The 24,879-nt window shown below is 44.4% G+C and overlaps 2 protein-coding genes across 3 annotated transcripts; both read right to left on the reverse strand.

Annotated features, from left to right (window-relative positions):
* Nucleotides 1-1,029: 1,029 nt before the first annotated feature.
* Nucleotides 1,030-3,783, reverse strand: LOC123427881 (29 kDa ribonucleoprotein A, chloroplastic). Its single transcript, XM_045112020.1, has 5 exons — nt 3,359-3,783; nt 3,160-3,258; nt 2,160-2,435; nt 1,446-1,677; nt 1,030-1,342 (listed from the first exon to the last, which is right to left on the reverse strand). Exons 1-4 carry the CDS (start codon nt 3,683-3,685, stop codon nt 1,522-1,524), a joined length of 858 nt encoding a protein of 285 aa, XP_044967955.1. The 5' UTR covers nt 3,686-3,783; the 3' UTR covers nt 1,030-1,342; nt 1,446-1,521.
* A 14,365-nt stretch (nt 3,784-18,148) lies between these two features.
* LOC123427883 (protein RGF1 INDUCIBLE TRANSCRIPTION FACTOR 1-like) lies at nt 18,149-20,302 on the reverse strand. Of its 2 annotated transcripts, none has more exons than XM_045112023.1 (4): nt 19,983-20,302; nt 19,659-19,859; nt 19,133-19,348; nt 18,149-18,979 (listed from the first exon to the last, which is right to left on the reverse strand). In XM_045112023.1, the coding sequence occupies exons 1-4, from the start codon at nt 20,043-20,045 to the stop codon at nt 18,719-18,721; spliced, it is 741 nt and encodes a 246-aa protein (XP_044967958.1). In that variant the 5' UTR covers nt 20,046-20,302; the 3' UTR covers nt 18,149-18,718. The 2 variants fall into 2 exon arrangements, with proteins under 2 accessions (XP_044967958.1, XP_044967957.1); XM_045112022.1 differs by having other exon boundaries at nt 19,980-20,213.
* Nucleotides 20,303-24,879: the final 4,577 nt, after the last annotated feature.

Consider the following 24,879-nt stretch of genomic DNA (forward strand, 5'->3'; position numbering starts at 1 on the left):
ATTTACACTCACCAAACGTTCCAAAAGTACCTACAAAATAAAAAATAACAAGGAAAAACAAAAAATAAATGGACAAACACATACAAACAGAAGAACAAAGAAAAAGGAGTGAGGGGAATGATTGGGCGGTAATGGGCTTTAGCCCAGTAGCAAATCAACTAACCCAAACAAAACAGGCCAAACTAGCACATACAAACCCCTCAAAAAAAAAACTACCACATACAATAACCCAGGGGAAAAGGTGAGCACGAATCTCAATGCAGAAATCAACAGCCAAAAAATCGACTGGCCCAAAAATATTTTTCCAGGTGACTTACCTATAACTAAAGCGTCAATAAAATGGTGGAACTGGGAGGAGACCCCTTTTGTTCAAAAAAATATGGCATATGTGCTTCCTATCCCTGAAATTTAATACCCTTAGGAGACAGAAAGAAAAATCTTAGGGCCTTGTTTGGTACTAGTGTATTTTAGGGAATTTGTGGGGATTATCCCGGTCAAACCCCCTCAATCCCCACACATCTGTGTATTTGACATGTTTCATCCCCACATTTCCCCTCAAATCCCCAAATTATAGTGCATTTTTCTCAATACCCAATACACTACCCCTACCTAGTGTATTGGGGATAAATGAGGATTTGAAGGGATTGGGTGAAGGTTGGGGTTTCACCCAATCCCTTGGGGGATTATCCCCACCAGTCTCCTCAAAAACACTAGTACCAAACAAGGGCTAGCTGTGGCTTTTGTAAAAGCATGATCCAGTAGTTACTTCATATCTGGATTTCATTTTCATTGACATGCCTTCAGTTTTCCAATTCCATGTTGATGTCATTGGTTGCTGGTGTTTCTCTTTTTAGACAATGGAAGAATTATATTGCTCCCGGCCAATGCATCAGGGATGCACACATCCGAAGTTGCCTGTTTTTGTTTTCCTCTTTTGAGACCCGGGGAACTGGTTCTCAGTTTCTAATCAAATCAGGAGGGTTTCTCCTTCTAGACAAAAAAATAAAAAGCAAAACTAACGGATGAATATTGAGTGCAGTTTGAGAATGCCTCATTGCCGAAAGCTGATCAGCAAGCTAAGAAATGTTACAGTAAACTGGATCCAAAATCAGGAAACTACAAGTATCTCGGAACGACACAGTTCATGGTCACAATGGAGTACAAATAAGTACTGGTCACTACAATAAGCACATGACTCGTATTGAATACTGAAGCCAGCTACCCATGGACGATGTTTCACCTTGATTACAGCTAATGCCCTTTGTTTCCATTTTTCTTAACAGCATCATGGCAGAAACCTTTGCTGCAGTCTTCGATTACAATTATCACCTCTATTTTGTATCTACAAGAAAAAGGCACCATTTCTGAATTTGTGGCAAATACTATGACCAAATGAAATGATAAATAAATTAGTTATGCAACTAGTAGTATAAAAAAGCTTCTACCTGTACAATGAGTTTCCGCATCTGCACTTTTATCAATAAGGCTACTGCAACTTTCTCCCAGCACAGTACTATTAGACTACTCCTGTTTATCTTCACCTTCAACCTCACCACTCTCACCAACCACCACACCTTCTGCCTGATCATCAACCTTCACTCCTTCAACTTCACCATCAGCCTTCACAGTTTCTTTATCCTCCCGCCATCTTAGAATAACAGGCCTTTCCATAAGTTCCTATCAAACAAAGAAATAGAAACTTAAACACCATACTATGCTCTTGTAGTTTAACATCTCCTCCATTTTATTTTATAAGAAGTATGAAAGGAAATAAGCCAGGAGAGTGGTCTTGTCAGTTATCATATAACATTGCGGTAAGAAAAATTGGTTACTGAAGCAAGAGTGATGTTTTTCGTAAATAGATATCTGGCAAAGCATATCACTGCTGCTCCAGAGCAAATTTATCCTCCAGTGTACAACTTCAAGAATTCATCACAATTTTGAAAAGAACAATACACTCAAGTAAGCCAAAGCAGCCATACTAATCGCTCGTAAAAAATAAATCCATAAGACCAGCAAAGATTTCTGAACTGTAGATAACAAAATCTTGGCATCAAGCATGACAGTTTAAACATCACCACAGAGTTAACTTCTGAATGATCGATTCAGTCCTTGGCTAAATTGTAATACTGATAGGTAAGTGTTTCTCAAAATTTTACCTTTCCATTGAGTTCGCTGAGGGCAGCCTCTGCTTCCTCTTTTGTTCCAAAAGAAACAAAACCATACCCAGCTGATTTTCTATCATCAAAGACTATATTTGCAGAAACTGGGTTAAACTGTGAGAAGAACTCCTTCAGATCGGCAGACCTTGCTTTCCATGCAAGATTGGAAACATAAAGCTTGTACTTAGCGACAATGGTGTCCGGAGATGATGGTGGAGCAGGTTTTCTGAAGCTCTTCGAAAATTCCACCTTGATGACCCTTCCATTGATATCCTACAAATCATTGTGATGCAGAATTTAGCATAGGAGATTGATGAAAAAAAAGATCCCAAAGCTAAGATATACTCGTGGTATTTCTTTTTCCGGGAACACCAGTATCTTATTTTGTGGGAACCTCAAGATGTCAGTATTTTAATGATAAGCTCAGCTGACCTCAATTGCACACCGGACAGCAGACTGATATGGTGTGCTAAATTCAAAGATGAAGTAAGATTGCTGGAAACTTTTCTGTCTGTGTGAAACAATATTCACAAAGTTGCTAAAATTATTTAGCTCATCCAAGTATTTTAAGGTATCTACTCAATAAGAACATTACAATTAATAATATAGTACTCCCTTCGTCCGGAATTACTTGTCGCACAAATGTATAAAAATGGATGTATCTAGAACTAAAATACATCTAGATACATTCATTTCTATGACAAGTATTTCCAGATGGAGGGAGTATAATTTAATCATCAAATGCGAACATGTCCACACATATTTCTCGAATTGTATGTTGTAGCCCCATCACCCTTGACCCTTGAGGAATTTACGGTGATTTTTTAGGTGCAAGGATGTGAGATAGCAAGCACTGAACACACTGAACAAAGGTTGAAGCCATCTTCCACTTGACATGTGAAAACAACATTTAGCTCATTTTTCACAAGGCAGCATTCATCCAGGTTGTGTACTGATGCGCATATGGGAAAAAAGACAGAGACGTCTAGAGACTCACGTGGCCGTCGAACTTCTCCACTACGGCGGCGGCCTCTTCGGCGGTGGCCATGGTGACGAACGCGAACCCCCTCTTCCTCCCGTCCTTCATCTTGATAACCTTCGCGGAACAAACAAAAGCAGGCCGCGTCAGAGAACGCGCGCATGCAGGCGCGGCAACACAGGATTCAAAAAGCTCTGCTGTGGCATCGTGCGGTCACCTCGACGTCCTTGACGACGCCGCACTCGGCGAAGAGCTTCTCCGTCTCCGCCGCGGAGAAGGTAAACGGCATGTTGCCCACGAAGAGCTTCCGCCGCGTCTCCCCCAGCTCCTCGTCCCCCTCCGCCGCGGGCTCGGCGGCCTGCGCGTCCGGCGGCGAGGAGGCCGCGACGGCGGCGGCCGGGAGGCAGAGGCGGAGGCCGGGGTAGGGGCGGCGAGGGGAGTGGAGGAGCGGGGCGTACTGGGAAATGCGGCCCTGAATGCGGGGGAGCGAGAGGGCCGCCGCGGCGGGGGCGGGGTGGGGGCTGCGCGCGAGGGAGAGCGCCATTGGAGGAGGCTGCGACGCCGACGCGGGTGGTTTCTGTCCCGGGGATTGGGATTGGAGGGGGCGGAGGGAGGGGGACTGGAAATTTTCCGCCTGGTTTTGTGTTTCGGATAAGCGAGCGCGGCTGGCGGGATAAGGGACGACGGCGACAGTTCGTTTGTTTGTGGTCGCGGCCGCGCTTGCATCGTGGTCTTCATCGGGCCTGCTTACAAAAGATAATTTCCCGCCCCATGTTGGCTAGCTTTATTATTGCTTCTTTGGAAGAGTAACTACTTAGCAAGCACTCCCTCGTAAGCATTCCAACCATCATTTCCATGCATCCTTACTTGGCATTTTCTTAGTCGTTGTCATGTGTCGTGCTTTCAGCGTTTCCTTCAACAACAAAAAAAATATTTTTCCACATGCGTTTTTGCCTTTTTTGGATAGTTTTTTTCGGATATTTTTGTTGTTTCGGTTTTTCATTGGTCTTTCGTAATTTTTGGACCAAAATAACAACAATTTTTTTCACGAAAAAACCATTTTTCTTTTTTTACATGAAAAAACACGTTTATTTTTCGAGAGGCACGGTCGTGCCCTTTAAAAAGAAAAAAATGTTTTTTTTGTTTTTTTGTGAGGCACGATTTTCCTTCCGCGAAAGGCTCGGTTGTGCGTGAGAGGCGCGTCCGTGCCTTTTCCGAAAGGAGAAAATGTGTTTTCTGATTTTTTGTGAGAGACGTGGTTTTGTTTTTGCGAAAGGCATGGTTTTGCCTTCGCGAAAGGCACGCCCGTGCCTCTCCCGAAAAGGAAAAAACACGTATTCTGCTCTCTCTTTTTTTCCGCAAGAGGCACGGTTTTCCTTCCGCGAGAGGCACGGTTTTCCTTCCACGAGAGGCACGGTTTTGCCTTCGCGAGAGGCACGACCCGTGTCCCTCGGAAAGGAAAATAACGCGTTTTCTTTTTTTTTTCTATCGCGTGAGGCACGGTTTTTTCGTCCGATTTTTTCTTTCGGGTTTTTTCGTGAAAAAAAAACTCGTCAAAACCTATCAACATGGGATCTAGTTTTAAAGATCTCGACGCGCGAAAGCCAACAATGAAAATGACTTTAGGAGATAAAACGTTTTAAAAACATGGATCTACGAAAAAACGGGAAAACTCTCACGTTGCGACAAGTGACACGCATGCAGTGTGCCACTTATCGCAACCTGTGGAGGTTGGAGTAATCGTTGGAAGGTGTACTCACTAACTAGTGATTTCGCTTCTTTGGTCATAAAACCCACGAAATCGAGAGCTCTTACCTGCGGGACCTCCTCTTGAACGCATTCTGCGTCCAATATGGTACCTTCGCACAGCGACAGGGCACAGGGTACCTTCGCACAGGCAAGCCCACAGGCGACTAGGCTGGCCTAGGTAACCAGCTCGTTTTTTTTTCTTTTTGCTTATTTATTTTTCTCTTTTTGTCTTATTCTCTATATTCTTTTGTGTTTCTCTTTCTCTTTCTCCCAAAAGGTTTTATGTTTCGAAAAAAATTTAGTTTCTGAAACTTAATCCGCTGTTGTACTTATAGATAAAAGTTATAAATGGATTTTTTTTTAATTTCTGAAGAATTTCCAAAAATACAACAAATTGGAAAACAGGAGCATTTTAAAGCATATAACATTTTTGTAAACAGTACATTTTTAGATATATGTAAACAATTTTTGAACGGGAACAATTTTTCAACTTATGTGTACCTTTTGAAACATGAACTTTTTTCGAACTTGCGTACGTTTTTTAAAAAGGTAAACATATTTTAGAAAAAGAACTAGATTTTCAAATAATAAATACTATTATATTTGGTGAACAAAATTTGAAAAACTTTTCAATTGGTGAACAAAAATTATAAAAGAGAAACATTTTACGTAAAACAAGAACATTTTTTTATAAAAGTGTGAAAACGAGAACATTTTTTAAAAAATTCGACCAATTACACTTTTTGAAACACACACATTTGTTGAACTAACGAACACTTTCGAAAAAGGCAAACATTTTTTTAGAAAAAAATAGTTTAAAGATCCCAAACATTTTCAAATAATGAACAATTTCAATTGGTGAAAAAAATGGAACAAGTAAAAGAGAGACATTTTTCACATAACAGTAGCACTTTTTATAAAAATGTGAAAACAAGAACATTTTTTGAAAACTGTGACAAATTTATGAAAAAGGGAACATTTTTTCAACTTATGTACACTTTTGGAAACATTAACATTTTTAGAACTTACATACGTTTTTCAATGATAAATTTATTTTAGAAAATGAAGAACATTTTTAAAATTCCTGAATTTTTTAAGAAATGGAGAACAAAATTCGAAAAACTTTTCAATTGGTGATCAAAATTCTAAAAAAGAGAAACATTTTACACTTATGTACACTTTTTGGAAAGGCATATATATTTTGAAAAAGAGGAACAAATTTTAAAATTCCAAAAAAAATTCAAATCATGAACATTTTTAGAATTGGTCAACAAAATTGGAACAAAGTTTCAATTTTTGAACAAATTTAAGAGTTATATTTTTTGTAAAAATCTGGACACAACAACATTTTTTGAAAATTGCGACCAATTTGTGAAAAAATATTTTTTCTGAAATATGTAATGAAATTTTGACCTGGAAACAATTATTCAACTTATGTACACTTTTCTAAACACAAACATTTTTTGAAGTTACGTACATTTCTTGAAAAGGAAAACATATTTAGAAAATGAAGAGCAGTTTTTAAATTTCATGACCATTTTATATCATGAAAAATTGGAGAATTGGTGAAAAAAAATTGAAAAAGTTTTCAACTTGTGAACAAAAATGATAAAAGAGAAACATTTTTGTAAAACTGAAACATGTTTTATAAAAATATGCAAGCAAGAACATTTTTTGAAAACTCTGAACCATTATGAAAAAAACATTTATTTGAAACTTAGAACATTTTTATAAAAGCAACAATATTTTCTGAATTTCAAAAACGAATTTCACACATGAACTTAGTTTAAGAAAATGAACATGAAAAAAAATGAAACAGAAACAGAAAAAAGAAAAAAAAAAAGTAAAAACGAAAAAAAAAAAGACAAAGTAAAAAGCAAAAATCGAAAAAGCCTGCAGAGGAAGATAGGCACAAAAATCGTTAAATATGGTTTTTACTTATCTGCCGCATTCTGCGGCTGGGAGTTGCTCGAACGCACAGGATGATCGGTCGGCTGTGCGAGCCAATTGTTTTTCTGTTTTTCCACTTCTACTTATTTATTTATTTTCTGTTTTCTGTTTTTGTTTTTTTATGAAAACAAACAAATGTTAAATTTCCCAATTATTTTTCCAAAAAAATGAAGAATTTTTAAAATGGAGAACAAATTTCAAATCCAGAAGAATTTTTTAAAGCATAAACATTTTCTAAATATTGAGAATAAATTTTAAAACCAAGAGAAATTTTCAATTTTTTAAAAGTATGAACCTTTTTTGAATCTTGAGAATAATTTTTTTTAAATGGAGAACAATTTTTTAAAAATACTGAACAGTTTTTTAAAGGACAAACATTTTTTGAATCTTGAGAGTTATTTTGCAAATGGGAAATTTTTTGAAAAATCCTAAACAACTTCATAAAGACATACATTTTTTAAAGACAAGTTATTTTGACAAACAAGACCATTTTTATAAAATCTAAAACATTTTTTAAATTATTAAACAACGTTTAAAAACGATTTCTTTAAATATGTAACATTTTCAAAAACACTCTTTGGAATTTAAGAACATTTCCCAAACAGGAACTTATTTGAAAAATTGAAAACAAATTGATATTTCGAACATTTTTTGAAAATACAAAGCATTTCCACCAACCCTAACATTTTTTGAAAATCCCAAACATTTTTTGAAGTTATGCATGTTTTTGAAAAACAATAACTATTTGAAATTTTGTAGATTTTTTTAAAAGCAAAAACATTTTTTTGCATTTGACAAAAAAATATGAAAATCTAGAACATTTTTTGAAATGGAAACAGAAAAGAATAATAAACGGAAAAGAACAAAGGAAAAAAGAAAATAAAAAAACCGGTTCACGAACCTTCTAGAAGTTTTCCAAAATGGGAAAAACTAGCTCCGAACCTCTAGAAGTTTTCCAAAACTAGGATGAGTGAAGCGCTAATGGGCGAGCCCATTAAAATAACTTGCCTCCCCTCCCGTTTGCGTTTGCCCGACTCCATGTTGTAAAGAGCGATAAATAGGAGATTCCCACGAAATCAAGATATTTTGGAGGAGGCACGCGTTTTGGTGAGTTATCCCAAGTCTTCTCCTCCTACAAAGCAAGTTGTTGATAAAAGGGTCCATGCTGATATAATCGAAGTTGTCACAATATCCACTCAAGTCTTAGAATCTTACGACCTTACGATCCAAATTAGCCCCTTCGATTCTCCGACTTTGCTCATAGAATCTAAGTTTCTACGATCCTCGTAGTTATGATTTCATGAATCACGATCCTACAAATAGAGGTCCGTTTTGATTCAGAATCTCCATTCCGAAAACTTTGCATATAACATTTTTTCACGTTGACCTACGACGAAGAGAGCCCCCGCATCGCCTCTCGACACGCAGCTCGGGAAAAACCCTAGGTCCGCCACCGCCGGCCCCTTCTCCAGCGCCTCCCCTCGCCGCCAACGGTTGGCGATGGTGGGTGTACCCCACGTGCAGCTCCACCTCCCCTCCGCCCAACCCTCCCACCTCCGTGACGGTCGCCACATCGCCTCGTGATGCTATTAGTGGCATGCGCTCCTTCGTGTCTCCCCAGGCGGCTCACGCAGTGCATGTGTGCGTCTCCATCGTCCGGCGTCCTCGCCTTCGCCCCAACCCGGTGACGGCTCGATTTGCGCCATCATTCTCGATATGTGTTGCCAGTGCATCGTCCGGCCTTCCCCCTTCCTCCGTGGCCCATGGGGGGCAACGCTGGTCATGCTCGCCCGACCGTCGCCGGTTCCTGGGGGTCGTATTTCAACTCCAAATCTGGCGAGTTCGGGTGGCTTCATCCACCTAGTCCCGTGCTTTCTCGTCGCGGTCTCGTACTAACCGCGGTGCGCCACAACCTCACCTTGTCCTGTGTGCGGTAGCCAAGTGTGATGCTGCTTCTTCGGCCCTCCGTAGCTCAACTCGCGTCTCTTCACTACCTTCGCTGATGGGTTACGGTGGGGGTTGGCTAACTTTCTCCGATTGCAAGGTGAAGGTGGCACTGCTTGGTGAAAACTTCATCGATGGTGACGGGTTTAGCCGCCATTTACCCTTCTAGAAGGCGTCGATTTTGGCACCGTTTCCCTCTCCCCATGCTTTTAGATCCTGGGAGAAATCTCGGACCCGGGGTTCCCCGAGTCGGATGATGTCGACGTCTATACGCAATTTCCTCCTTTAGGCATCTTCTTGGATTATTTCTACTTCGGGCCGATCACCTCTTGCCGCTCCATCTTCACCTTGGCATTGATGCTGGCTGACCACTGCTCTAGGCGACTCGGGTGGAGCTTGTTTGGACCTCTTGGGGTGGCCTCGGCAACGCGGTACCCTTCAACCTCGGTGATAGTACAATGGTGCTACTCCCTTTTGTCTCGGTGGTGAGTTGTTTTCTTGGCTTCGTCGGTGGCACACCGGTGCCACCGCTCGAACTCGGCTATCTGATGCTCTTCGTTTGCGCCAATGAGGCTTCTCAGTATGCTCTTACTTTGTTGTCTCGTTTCTGGGAGGGTTGTATTTCATGGTGGTTCGAACAATGTTTGCATTGACATCCTTGGGTGGCCATGGTGGCAAGCTGTCCTTCGACCTTGGCAGCGGTACACCGGTGTTACGCTCTTCGGTCTCCGTAGCGTGCTGTCTTTCGGCTTCGCCGGCGCACACCGGTGTCATTGCACGAACTCGTACATCTGACGCCTTTCATTCGTGTCGGTGATGTTCCTTGTGGACTTGTGTTTCTGGTGGCCATCTTTGTCTCCCTAGGCCTTTTTTGGTTCCTTGTGTGTGGCAGAATGAGTTGTTTAACAAAAGCTAGGGATAGAAATGACATGCAATTTTCTTTTGCGCCTCGTGTGCGCTTTCATGTTTTTGTACTGACTGTCAAGCCACCTTCGAGTTGGAATATAACAAGCCGTGGTGTTTTCTTCCCCCATCATTCTCGAAAAAGTTGTTGGTAAAAGAGCTAGGGATAGAAATGACACGGAATCGATGTGCAGTAAGTCTTCAAAGCAAGATAGTGGTACTATTGGTTTTGTATGTATTGCGATAGTTGGGAATGTAGATGGGGTTGCATCATGTTAGACAAGAACTTGTTATAGCTAAAAAATAAGCGAGGCAAAAAAATTTGGACAAGAAGAAAATGGCTCACAAGGTGGTATCCGGTGTAGAGCTGAATAATGAAGACTTTGCTAACGACGCTCACATGATGGAAAACTTTACCGAAGGGGTTTATAGCCATGAGGATAATGGCTTTGATTGTAGTCAAGATCCTAAGGATTTTGCTAGAATGCTTGGGATTAACACTCTCAGTGTTAAAGAGATTGGGGTTTAAGTGGAAGAGGAGTTGTTAACTAAGGAGAAATCTAAGTGCAATCACACACATGAGAAAGAGAACTTGAGCCCTAGTGTGGTAAAACCAAGTTGTGCTATCTCACGTGTAGGAATAGTTGATGGTCCGAAGTAGGCCTCTTTGTGTGACATGGTACAAGTATGATTTGTTCAGCATGTAATCCATAGATGATAACTGACATTCATGTAACCCTAGATACCCGTGGTGCCTATATAAACCGTGAGGTTTAGCCTGTAAAGGAGGGGGACACACAACATCATAACCCCTAGGGTTTAGCTCACAAACTTATGATCTCAAGGTAGATCCAACTTTGTAATCGATACCCCATAGATACAACAATACCAGGACGTAGGGTTTTACCTCCATCAAAGGTCCCGAACCTGGGTAAAAGCCTCGTGTTCTTTGCCTCTTGTTACCCTCGCCTCCCCCAACCCGAGATCTCTCGGTTTCGACACCGACAGTTGGGGCCCTGTTGTAAGGAGGCTATGTTGATTCTTTCTTTTTAATCCTCCAACAAGTTGGCATTTTCTAGGTGAAGGATCGAGATAATCCAAATCATGTGTAGTAATATAGTATATTGTGGTGTTGTTTCTTGTTCTTCTTGTAATGTAGCATCTTGTAGGTGTGGTTTGAAGTGTCTTGAGATGTAGAAGTACTTTCATGATGCAAAATGCTAGACATCATGTCTAGTGATATAGTGTGTGTTGTTTCTTCTTCTTCTTGTGGTGTAGCATCATGTAGGTGTTTTTAAAAATGTCTCGGGATGTAGTTCAGATGCAATATGTTAGGCATCACAAAATATGTGTATGACTTTCTATGAATGAGGGCCGTGTGGCCCCTTTGATCTTAAAAAAAACTCCATGAAATCATTAATTGAGGGTACTGTTTGAAAAATTTACTTCAACTTTCTCTATGGTTCATATATTTGCATGCAACCTCGGATTGTTTTTCTCTTCTTTTGGAGATGCTTTTTCAAAACACTGAATCTCTTGAACGATGCGTTCAAATCATGAATCGTTGTTATCGTTGCATTTCTTGTGCCAAGGTCTTCGAAACTAGAACACATGTCAAAGGTTTCGATGAACTTCTTTTCACAAAAAAACAGAAAAAGACGGGAGTAAAAAGAAAAGAAACCAAAAAGATTTACAAAAACCAGGAAAACCCATTTTCTAGAATTGATGATTATTACTTTTGAATTACATGAACATTTTTTATTTTGTGGACATTTTTCGTATTCGTCAACATTCTTCAAAATTCTGAACATTTGAAAGTTCAAAATAAAGAAATAAATTTAGAAGAATTTTAAAATTCATGAACTTTATGGAATTTATTGCTACTTATAAATCACAAACTTTTTTGAATTCGGTAATATTTTGCAAACTCATGAAATATTTTCCAATCCACGATTTTAAATGTATACAAAATTTAAATATAAATAAAATTTCTGAAAAAATAAAAGAAAAACTAGAGAGAAAATAACAAGCGGTGCGAGGCTTGCATGCTTGCGGGAGCTATATCTCGCCTTTAGCAAGGTAGAAACTCCCCTCGCGTGAAGAGTTTTCGGGTAGCTACAATTCACACTAGCCATGGCCCTGTTTAGATCCATGGGTTAGAGTTAATTTAAATTAGTTTAGACTCAACTAATCAAAAAATATTCAAAGAGAAGGATTAGTTTGGGTTAGATGCATCTAACCCATCTAAAAAAAACTAACCCATCCAAAAGGTGCTTATTTGGGTTAGTTCCCCCTCAGACATTTTTTCTCGCTCTCCCCACAGCGGATCCCTCTCACTTCCTCGAAGCTTCTCATCCTCACCCTCCCTTCCTCTCGCACCACCCGTGAAGGCGCCTCGCCGTATCCGCGCTTCCATCTACCGCCGGTAAGCAACCCCGCCCTATCCTCCCGTCCTACCCCCCCCCCCTCGTCTCCGAGCGCCCCGTCCGCCCGCCGATAAGCAGTCGCGACTCCTTGCGCGGCCCGTTCCCTTCGGCCTCAGCCGACGCGTCTCCTTGCGTAGGGACGTCGGTTTCGGCCGGCGGGCTGCGCCAGAGGCCGGCGCGGCTCCTTGCACGGGGGCATCCCCCTCTACCTCGGCCAGCGCAGAGCCGGCCACACAAAATCCGAAAGGAAATAGGGTCCAAAATAGCTAAATGATTGAGAAAGAACATTTATTGTCAATCTAACCCTTCCATCCAAACACCTCTTTGGTTATAGTTAGTTTACGATTAGTTTAGGGTTAGAATCTAAGTGTAACCTTTAACTAAGTTAGAGTATCCAAATAGGGCCTATGTCTAGATTACTGTACAACATGTTTTGAAGGGAGGTTTCTTTGTGTGTACGTTTCCTGTGTTTTTAAAGTGTTTTCTTTCTTTTTTGGCTTTCTTTTATTTCTTCACCCGTATTCTCTTTTTCTTAATTATACTTTCATTTCCTTTGGGTTTTCTCATTTTTTCCTTTTTCGTTTTATTTTATTTTTATTTTCTTCGTTTCTTAATGATATGCTTTGGTGTTTTTCACATTTTTTTCGTTTCTTTCATGGTTTTTTACTTTTTTTTGCTTTATTTGTCTTAGTTTCGTTATTTGTTTTCATTAGCCTTTTGGCTTTTTCTTTCTTGATTTTTCTTTATTTTTTCATTTTTTGGGGTTTCTTCGTTTCCTTTGTAAATATTTAGTACTCCCTTCATCCCATAATATAACGGCGTTTTTTTACATTATAATAGTGTCAAAATCGATTTTATATTACGAGACGAACGGAGTATATGTGTGTGTGTCTATTTGTCACCCTGAGTGAAGAATAATTTATTCTTCACCCCCTCTATTTTTACATCAATGCATCGTAATTTTATGTTTCATAATTTTTTTTACTTCATACGTAAAAGAGTCTGTAAGAAAATTTACATTCATCATAAAAAATATTTTATGTCCGTAAAATTACAAACATAAAAATATAGTGTAAAATATACGTGAAATGCGATTTTTCTGGTCTTATGACATATATATTTAATTTTTTACATCAAATTTTACATAATGAATCAATATAAATGTAACTATTGGTATTTAAAATGTAATTTATTTATGAAATGGTTGTAACATTACATGGATGAAGAATAACTTATTCTGTTTCCTGGATGATGAATAGACTTATGATACTCTATTAGACATCCACTGTGAGGAATATATTCCTCACCCTAATCACGACGTAAATTTCTCACATGCATGAGGTAATTTTACGGTTATCCTTTCCTTCACGCAAGAAAGGATTCCTTTTTGTCAGGCCGTAATCTTACCTTTCCTTTTTTTCCAGGTTGTAATCTCACCTCACGTAGTTTCCTTTCTTATTCCTCATCCCGGATGACGAATAGCGCGACCCTATATATATATATTGTACATTTTTTTCATACATCGGGAACATTTTATGTATACACATTTAACATTTTCCCAATACATTATTAACATTTTGTAAACATATTGTATGTATATTTTGTTCATATAAATTGTACATTTCGTGTACACACCAGAAGCATTGTAAGAATATATGTTTAACATTTTTTAAATACATGACTAACATTTTTGAAAAGTTATATTTTTTATGTCTTTTTTTTTCATATACAGGGTACATACTCCCTCAATTCTTAAATATAAGTCTGTCTAGAGATTCTACTAAGAGACTACATACGGATGTATATAAACATGTTTTAGAGTATAGATTCATTCATTTTGCTCCGTATGTAGTCCTCTAGTAAAATCTCTAAAAAGACTTATATTTAGGAACATATGGACTATATCATAAACATTTTTCTATCTACATCTAGCATTGTCCAAAACATCATTTTTTTACTTATAAATTTTCTGTCTATTTTTTCCATATACATTATTAAAAAAATGTATGCTTTAGAAGTATTTATTCTATACACATTCAATAATGCATGATTACATTTGCAAACGTTTTTTATAAATATATTTATATATAATAGGAATATTTGAAGTATAAACAAAAGTGTAAGAAATAAGAAAACGAAAAAGAACATGAAAAAAAGGGGTCTATGGATTATGGCATGTGGGCTCCCGCGTGCTGGGGCAGCCTAGTCTCGCTCTCGGCCAGGCGAGGCTGCCGTAATTGCGAGAGACAGGCGCGCCTTGCGCTGCGGTATGTGGGAGCGGCGCTTTGCTCGTGGCTTTCCGTTAGTCGCTGAGCACGGCTCATGTAGCTTCAGCGTGATGCATATCACCTCAATTTTGCTTATGAAATGACGTGACGATCACTTGATTGGTTGGACCGTTACTTCCCACAAAACAATTAAAAAATGATTAACGACATTGTTCTTTCCTCGGTAGACCATTTTGCTTTTGTCGAGGTCTCTGTAGAACATCACAACCGTTCGTTTTGTTTAGGAAATGACATGACAATCACTAGATTGCACTATCTCTTCACTAGCAACAAAAAGATTGGCTAGACTATTCAAACGAGGCGGCTCTTTCTTCTTCACTAGAGTAATGACGAGAGAGAGGCTGGTCAGCAATGGCGGATATCGCAAGGCACAGATGCGTAGAACCAGAGACATGAAGGCGTCGTACGTGTCAGCGTCGAACCCTAATAAATTTCGGGCATGCTACTTGCTAGCATCCAAAAAGTACGAAGTCTTCCAGATTCAGTGCACCCTCTAGTAGAACATATCACAAGCAAATCGAACAGTTCTTGGAGTTCTGCTTGCGGCGGTCACGGGATTGCACTATTTTATTTTTAGGCGACCGACAACGGATAAACATCTTTGCCGGGAGCCAAAAGCGGGTTCATTTCATCCAGCCATATCGCAAGGTCTCTCGGGAACTCAACCCGGCATGGCGAAGACTGGCCGCTGCATGAATGATCCATCGCCTCTTTTTTTTTCTCCGGTAAAATTTATTGTTTTGACTTTTAAAAAAAGTTAAGTTGACCTTGAACCCAGCTGGAAATATTTTCGAAGCTAACTCTCTTGCTATCGTCAAAGTCCTTGAAGATAGGGTATAACAACACACCGCCGAGGCCCTTGACAATGGAAAAAATGGCCTATCACAAGAGAGATCGACGATAACGCATGTGACTCTACCGTTTAGGGGTCCGTCAGTAGACACTCGTGCGCACTGTGTTCGCAACTTATATATCTTTATACGGACGCATTGTGTCCCAGGAACCTCGGTAATAGATTGTTATACTCAGATCCGGAAAAAAATTTAGCCGGGAAGCTTAATTTTCTAAAAAAGCCAAAACAGTGAATTTTACCCTTTTTCCCGTCTGCATCTCATTCTCTGCCATCACAGCTAAAGCATAGTAGTACAAGATTTACCAACTCTCACTCACAGTTCTACTGCACCCTCGTGGCGGCAACTCTCAGTCCACAGCGAGTCAGTGATGCCAATGGTGCGAGCGAGCAGGACCCGTCGGGGGCAGACCGGCAAGGAGGTCAACAAGATCCATTGCCGGACGAATATATAGCAGGAGACGGACCGGAGGCAAGCCCACATGACACAGTGCCTCGCCCAAAGCAACGCGGTGCCGCTCCACCCACGACCCTCAAGGTCACGAGTCAAGACGCGACTCGTGCCGTGTAGTCAGTGAGCTACTACTATGCCGATGCTAGTGCACAAGAACTGCACACACACTTCCGCAAAAAAGAAAAAAGAAAAAAAAAGAACTGCACACACACAGTGCGTCTGCGCCACGATAAGAACGCAGCCGATGATGTTTTTGTCATTTGATTCAGGCCTAATCACGTAGGGCCGGCGCATTATATTTCCGTCTTTGCCGGTTTCCTAAGGAAGGAACCTGCTGACGAACGACCCCTGCCGATTCCTGGGACCTAGCTTGAACCTTTCAGCGTCTCCTTTTTGAACCAAGCACCACTTGCCGCCCAAATCCACTGACTTTCTGAGTTTTTCTCCGTTGGACTTCAGAGCTAGGGAGGAAAAAACCGCCCGTGCCCTGCGAGTCCTGCTGCAGCCAGGGAGGAAAGGGACACGACGTGCCACTAGCGGAAGGAAAAGGCGTTGCCTGAAACTGAAATAAAAGGTTTCAGATAGGAGTTTAGGGTTCCATCTGATCCTCCTACTACTAAAAACAGTTGATTGATTTGTATGCACATGGCCTCTCCATCACCGAGATTGGGCAGGATCTGATGCCTTTTTCTCTTTGTTGTGATGATCGTGTAGTAGCAGATGAATGAATGAATCGTCTTGTTGGGTCTTGATCTGAACTTATCTGATCAAAAGAGGCGGTGACCCACGACGGAGTGGGACACAACTGACTGTCACCACGCCACTTGACTCGTACGTGGATCTTATTCGGCATTCAAATGGAGATATTACTAGGCAGGAGCACGACGCAGATGCAATGGTGACCGTGAACCCCGGCAGCAGTCCACCCACCCACCACCCACTCACTAACCGATCCACCCCCCGTCGCAAAGTAATAAATAAAGGAGAAGGAAATGTGCCCTCAAAAGCTGGTTCAAAGTTCAAACCGTGTAGGAGTAGTACACAAGAGCTGAACACATGAGCACTGGTATGCCAATGACTCGTTGCTTTGGAAAAGTAATAAGTAGGGAGTAGTAGTAGTACATCTCGCTTCACTGGGCGTAAACATCGTGGGGCCCGTCTGTCAGACGATGGTGGAGTGAGGTACCGGGTTGGGAGCGCTTTGGTAGAGAAACGGAACGAGTACGCCGAGCCCATGTTGCTTTCGCCGTGGAAAAAGCCAGCGGCAACTCGAGAAATATCCGGGCGTATGAGAGAGCAATCCAGACCCCAATCCACGTCAAGCCTGCGGACCACGCGTGCGAGCGTAGATCATCCTAACCTAACCCCGTGGTGACCGCGCCCGCCGCCGCCGCAGGCGACTGGATCTGCCAGGTGACAACGCCGGGCCAGCGCACGCCGTCGTGGACGGCGCGCACGGACCGGCGGCGAGACGAGAGAGGCAGAGCGCAGTGGTACGCGTCCGTGCGTGCGATGGGGCGGTGAGTGGTGGGTGGGCGTGGCGACGTCAGTGACGCGTGGGGCGGCGGGCGCGCCCACATTTTTGAATTCTCCAGGCCAGTGCGCGGCGCGTGCCTGCATGCGCCACGGCGCACCAGGGCCGGCTAGGGTCTCTCCCGGCGATGATGCCCCCATGAATCAGCAGCGCTTGTACCGGAGTACTTTGTGTCCGGGAAGCAAACAAGAGCTTTGGATCGATCTGGGTCGGGGACGAGGAGGATGGCCTACGCGTACGGTACGGGAGCCCTAGATCCAGAGCCAAATCTCCGCCGTCACACATGCCAAGGGGGAATGGGCGGCCCGTGGTAGGCCGACCTTTCCCCAGATGCGTATGCATGGTCGCTCGACGCACGTGGCCCTGCTACTACACGTAGTACAGCATCATTGGTATTTTGGCAGTAGGACCGATCTCTTTTTTTTTTTTTTTTGAGCAGAGAGTACGACCGATCTCGGCGCTAGATCGATCCCGTCCATGCGTCTTTACTGCTACCACCACCCCACAGACAGCGGCACGCAGAGGAGTGGCAGGAGCCGCTGCCGCCCGTGTTGAATGGCGGGCAGACGATTCCTGGCTCTTCCGTATGGGCGGGAGGAACGGACGACCGAGCGAGCGAACGAACTGGTCCAGCGACGACGATGGCGACAACGTCGGCATCAGCCGGCCGCTTTCGTGGGTGGCGGGTCAAGCAAGTTAGGCGGCAGGCCGGCCGGCCCGGTGCCGCTGACGGTGCCACAGTGCTCCCATTCCATTCCGCCACCGTCTCCTCCAAATCCGCAGAGATTTTATAGCACCGGCACAGTGTACGCTCTCTGAGTCACAGGTCTCCCCTGCATTGCAGTCAATTCAAGCATTTGCCGATGATACCAACAGAGGGAACGAAACGGGCAAGAAGAAGGAGAAGAATTCAAGCAAGCAAGCAAGCAAACAAGCATGGTGACATTGAAGAAGGCCGTCAGGAGCAGCAAGCATTCTGAGCGTTATTACAGGACGAAAATATCAACACCGGACTACCATTCCCCATCTGTGATAGTATACATATATGTACATCTACCATTATCAAACACCGCTAAGAGAGAAAGGAAAGTTGCAAAACTTAGTAGCTAGCTAGCACAGACTAAAAACTTCTACTAGGTCTACTACCTCCCGCCGTTCCGGGGAGACCTCCAACAGACCCAAACCCAAACCCAAACCCTTCCTGTTACCAGCACAGTAACTGTTTGTAGTAGTAGTAACTATGATGAAGTAGTGGTGACTCACTATCCCGCATTGCCTTGCGCCGGCCTCCTCGTCCAGAAGCGCAGAGGTGCGGCAATGGGGGGCTTCGTTATTCTTTGCTTAGCTCGATGCTTCTCCTTGTTGTATACAACAGAACGGAACGGAACAACTATAGAGGTAGATATGGTTTGATGGATGGGTGAACGTGTATGCTACAGTGGTACCGGCGAGGTGGGGGGCGGCGCGCGTTGGTGTGCTCTAGAACTCCACAATGAGGCTGCCGAAGGGCGACCGGTGAGGGATGCCCTTGCGTCGCTTGGCGGAGCGGTAGCTGTTGGCGGTGGCCGGCGGGGTGGACGGGGTGAAGCTCTGCACCACGCTGCTCTTGTCGCTGCCGCCGCTGGTGATGGTGGACGAGTCGTCCGAGTCCGACGCCGCCGCCTTCTTCAGCTTCAGCTTCATCTTCTTACCGCCAGCGTGCCTCTTCCGGCCGCGGAACTCGCCGGAGGTGCCGACGATCTGCGGGTCCAAACATATAAACAACCAAATCACAATGCCGCTCCAGAGCACGCCCAGTCCAGGCGAGCTGAGCTGAGCTCAACTGAAGGAATCTAGCAGAGGCGTTGACCGACTCGAGCTCGGCGCTGCACGCCATTGTTGCCCTATACATACCTTGCATCCAAGGGAGCAGAAGCGGAAGGTGTCGAGGAGGCTGCGCTCGCAGACCTCGCAGGTGTTGGTGACGCCCTTGCCGGGCCTGGGCTGAGGGCGCTCGTTGAGGAACACGACGCGCGCGCTGTTGATGATGTAGGTCTGCACGCCGGTGATGTCCAGCACCTTCTGGATCTCCGACACGCGGATCACGTCGTGGTACGAGGACCTCCGTATCTGCAATGGAACGACACCACCAAAAATCGTCAGGGAGAAGGTCGAGGAACGAGAATATGAGATGGAACATGGGGCAGCTCGAGGAAGTTAGTTAGTTGGGCGGGTTCTTGGATGCGTGTGGGGGAAGAGATGCCGTTGGGGGCCGGAGGACACAGCAACAACTGCAAATCTAGCAGCTCGGAGAGGGACTCTTTCGGTTGTGTGCTCCAAGCTCCAACGGAAACGACACAGGGGGGGAAAGGGAGCATCTTCTTCTCCGGCGCCGGTGGAACCAATGGGAAGGGAAGAAATGGTGTGGTGGTAGGTATACCTGGATGGCGTGGTGGCCGTGGTGGCAGGCGAGGCACTGGGAGCAGAGGGCGCCGTTGATGCAGTCGAGGCAGTACATGTTGCACTCGCACTTGTGCGCGTCGGCGTGCATCTTGCATTGCCCGAAGAAGCTGGTGGCCAGCAGCGGCTTGAGCCACGGCGGCCAGCGCTGGTTCTCGGCCTCGTCGCACTCGCCTCCTCCCTGCCGCGCGCATTCCATCCCAAACCACGCCCATTAGCCACAGAACAGAACACCAAGAAACACAGCACTAAATCGCACAAAAATAGAAAAGGAGAGCAGGGGAAGCAAGGATTTGGACGGTACCATGCGGCCGGCTCTGTTGGTGTTGATCCTGAGCAGCAGCGGCGCGTCGTGGTGGAATGCCATTTCGGTGCGCCGGACCAAACGCGGGACGCAGCAGAGAGCAAGAAGGGGGAGGCGGCAGAGGATTTGCTTGGGAGGGAAAGAGGAGAGAGGGAGGGGGGGAGGGATGAGCTTTGGAAGAAGGAAGTGGAGGCGGAGGAAAGCCGAGGAGGGCTTTGTAGACCGGGGGAAGAGAAAGGTCGCGAGTGTCACAGCACTCGGTGTACTAGACAGTGGTGGTGGTAAACCAAACCAAGCGAGCGAGCGAGCACGGGGTGGGATGCTTTCAGGGGCGCGTTTGTTCCGTAGCGAGCCCGTGCTTATCCGCTCCCACCCGCACCCGGGTCCGGGCCGGGTCCCGTGCGTGCGTGCGTGCGTGCCGTCGCCGGCCAACCCGGCCTGGACTGGACTTTCGGGCCACCCTCCTCCATCGCTCGTGGCGACTCACCCCGTGTTGTCCTCTCGACAGCAGCTCGCACCGGTGCAACTGCTGCCGCAGGCCATTGGTGGCAGGCCATCAGCGCTGACGTCGTGGGGCGCGGGTCGGGTCCGTGCTGCTACCGCATCCGCGATCGGCCCGGCCGACTACGTGTCGTCTCACTTTGTTTATGCGTGGTGCTTCGTGCGGTTTCTTTCGTCCCTGGTTCGTCACCCGGCGTCGCTCCGCCAATGCCGCTCTACGGGGGTGCCTGTTTTGGCTGCTACTACCAGGGAGGGGGTGGGTGGGGGCCACAGGCGCCCAAGCACCCAGACACGTTTTCTCCGCGGAAAAGTTACCGCCACTAACCACGCCATTAGCATTTAGCACCACACTGTCGTCAAAGGCGGAGGAAAAACAATCGCCATTGCGTGCGTGTCCACCCCCGACCCCGGTGCGCTGAACCCAGTGGACGGGGGAGGGAGGGAGAGGGACGGGATCGGATGCTTTGCTCTCGCATTCTCAAGTGGACGCTGTCACCGTGTCACGGGTATAGCTCACTGTTGCGAATATAATACAGATGCTTTAGGTGACGATGATATGGGTGCGCTCCGCCTCGGTGCGGCTCAGTTCTGTTGAAATCTGTGAGCATAATCAAATTTTAAAAATTTCTAAGGATCAATGTAAGTGGTGGCATGACAAGGTGGTGGTGTAAAGTTTAGTCTCATTTCACTACTCGAGAAGATGTTGGACCTCTTGATAAGGGTCTCTCTTCTACATGTTATTGAGGAGTGAGAAGAGAAGAGGCCCTTGCGCACTCTTCCTCCGCCGCCCGCCCACCTCGCCCCGCCTCGCCTCAATACGTAATGGATGCGTGACGATCTGAGACGTCGAATCGTGAGTTGTTACCGATTCGGACGTGGGTTCAGCCCACGTCTCTCCAACCGACCGCCTCTACCTCACGCGCTCGTTCCTTTGCTGCCGCTGCAGCCGGCGACTCCGTCCTGTTCACCGTGCGCCTTCGTTTGTCTGCTTCGTCTACGTCCGTGTCGCCCTCGTCATCGCCATGTCTTCATCAAGCGCAGCTGACCGTCTCGCCTGCGAGAAGGCCGAAGCCGAGAAGAAGAAGGCAGAGGATGTTGCCGGTGCTACGGCCAAGTGGCCGATCGGATGGTATAACTCGTTTATCCAGCTTCTGTTTATTTTAGCCCTAGTAGTACTAGCTATATGCGTAGTATTTGCTAGTGTGCTTCGTGATCAGTATGTCATGAATCTAGTCAGTCATGTTAGTAATTATTTCATGGATTAATCAACTCGAAAAACTGCCTACTTACTCAACAATCCAAAAACCTAATGTGGGTAGGAATTTTCCGAGTAATGGTTTTTCTACTGCACTGAAACCAGATAAGTTTACCGGTACTTATTTCAAGCGTTGGCAAACGAGAACCAACTTATGGCTCACGGCTATGAACGTGTTCTGGGTAGCCGGTGTCACTCCTACGGGAACGATCACTCCTGAACAGGAGAAGATGTTCGTTGAGGCCACCGTCCTATTACTTGGAGCAGTTATAAGCGTGGTCGGAGATAAGCTGGTTGATGCATATTTACATATGCATGTTGCCAAAGAGCTGTGGCGCTCGAATCTATATTCGGGGCCATTGATGCTGGGAGCAAGACGTATGTTATGGAGCAGTTCCATGATTACGAAATGGTTGAGAACCGTTTTGTACTGGAACAAGCTCATGAGATAATATGCATTGCTACAGAACTTGAGGTTCTAAAGTGCAATTTACCGGGAAAATTTGTCGCGGGGTGTATAATTGCTAAGCTCCCTAACTCCTGGAGAAACTTTGCTACTACTCTGAAACATGAGAGGCATGAATTCTCAATAGAGGATATCATCGATCATCTGAGTGTTGAGCAGAACTCGAGAGCAAAGGACTCGCACTGAAAAACGGTCGAAGGTCCTTCTGCTGCCAACATGGTACATCAGAGGAACTTCAATTCCCACAAGCCCAAGGGGAAGAATTATGTCCAACAGAATACCGACTTCAAGAAGAAGGGTAAGAAGCCCTTCAAGAAGAATAAGAACGGAGATGTCTGCTTCAATTGTGGTTCTGAGGAACATTGGATCAGTAAGTGCCCAAACAAGTACAAGATCCAGGGCAGGACTCCAAGTCTGCCAATATGATTGTGAGCAACAATGTAAGTGTGCATTTGGGTACAGTAATTTGTTTACTGTATTTTCGGTTTATCAATCTACCGATTGGTGGGTCGACACAGGTGCAAATATTCATGTGTGTGCTGACATATCATTGTTCTCTTCTTACCAGGTCACAGGCCGAGGGTCTGTATTGATGGGGAATGGCACGAGTGCTTCTGTTCTTGGTGTTGGCACGGTCGATCTGAAGTTTACTCCGGGAAGGATCGTGCAGCTGAAGAACGTGCAGCATGTCCCCGCCATCAAGAAGAATCTCGTTAGTGGCTCCCTTCTGTGTAGAGAAGGGTTTAAGTTGGTCTTCGAGTCTAATAAAGTAGTTGTTACGAAATATGGACTTTTTGTTGGAAAAGGTTATGAATGCGGAGGTCTGTTCCGCCTTTCCCTTGCAGATTTCTGTAATCAAGTAATGAACAATATTCATTCGAGTGTTAATGAATCTGAAGTTTGGCATTCACGTCTTTGTCACATAAGTTTCGGTGTTATGTCGTGGCTAGCAAAACTGAAGTTAATCCCGAGTTTCACTTTAGCCAAAGATTCTAAGTATCATTCGTGTGTGCAAGCAAAGCAACCTCGCAAGCCTCACAAGGCTGCAGAGGAGACACTTGGCGCCATTAGAACTCATACATTCTGATCTTTGTGAGATGAATGGTGTGTTTACTAAAGGTGGAAAGAAATATTTCATGACATTGATAGATGATTCCACTAGATATTGCTATGTGTATCTGTTAAATACTAAAGATGAGGCTCTACACTACTTTAAAATCTATAAGGCAGAAGTTCAGAATCAACTTGAAAAGAAAATTAAACGAGTCCAGTCTGATCGTGGTGGAGAGTACTTCTTAAACGATTTTGATTCTCTTTGTGCGGAACACGACATTATTCATGAGAGGACGCCTCCCTATTCACCCCAGTCCAACGGGGTTGCCGAGCGGAAAAACCGTACTCTAACTGATTTGGTCAACGCCATGTTAGATACATCGGGTTTATCCAAGGTATGGTGGGGGAGGCTATATTGAGTACATGTCATGTCCTGAATAAGTTTCCTACAAACGATAATGAAGCCACTCCCTATAAGGAGTGGTCAAAGAGAAGGACGACGCTCTCGTACTTATGTACTTGGGGCTGCTGGCGAAAGTCAATGTGCCGATCACCAAAAAGCGTAAGCTTGGACCAAAGACCGTGGACTGCGTTAATTTGGGTTACGCTAAGAATAGCGTTGGCTATAGATTTCTAGTAGTGAAATCTGAGGTACCTGGCATGAAGAACGGTACAATTATGGAGTCGAGGGATGCTACATTCTTTGAGGATATTTTTCCCATGAGAGATATGCAAAGCACCTCTAGACAAGAATCTAAGGAAACTCCTAAGCCTGCCATTCCTATGGAATATTACGAACAAACACATGATGAAAATCCTGAGGAGGATGACGAGGAAACCCTTGGTAGGGGCAAGAGACGAAGGACTGCAATGACCTTTGGTGATGATTTCTTCGTATACTTTGTGGATGATAATCCCACTTCTATTTCAGAAGCGTATGTGTCTCCACATGCTGATTACTAAAAAGTTGCGGTCCGTAGCAAGATGGATTCCATCATGGCTAATGGGACATGGGAAATTACTGATCGTCCCTATGGTTGCAAACCATTGGGATGCAAGTGGGTGTCTAAAATGAAGCTTAGGCCCGATGGTACGATTGAAAAGTACAAGGCCAGGCTTGTGGCCAAGGGCTATGCCGAGAAAGAAGAAGAAGATTTCTTTGATACTTATTCACCTGTGGCTAGACTGACCACCATTCGAGTACTACTCTCAATGGAGGCCTCGCATGGTCTTCTTGTTCATCAAATGGACGTTAAGACAGCTTTCTTGAACGGAGAGCTGAACGAGTAAATCTATATGCAACAGCCAGATGGCTTTGTGATAGAAGGTCAGGAAGGAAATGTGTGTAAGTTGCTGAAATATTTATATGGTCTGAGACAAGCACCTATGCAATGGCATGAGAAGTTTAATACAACTCTGATATATGTGTATACTATCGCCATGGTGGGGGCGAAGGAGTTATATTTTGCTTGTATGTTGATGACATACTGATATTTGGAACCAACCTCAAAGTGATTGAGGAGGTTAAGTCTTTTCTGTCTCAAAACTTTGAGATGAAAGACCTTGGGGTGGTTGATGTTATCTTGAACATCAAGCTTTTGAGAGATGATGAGGGTGGATTA

This window comes from Hordeum vulgare, chromosome 2H (assembly GCF_904849725.1).
Source record: "Hordeum vulgare subsp. vulgare chromosome 2H, MorexV3_pseudomolecules_assembly, whole genome shotgun sequence".
NCBI lineage: Eukaryota > Viridiplantae > Streptophyta > Magnoliopsida > Poales > Poaceae > Hordeum > Hordeum vulgare.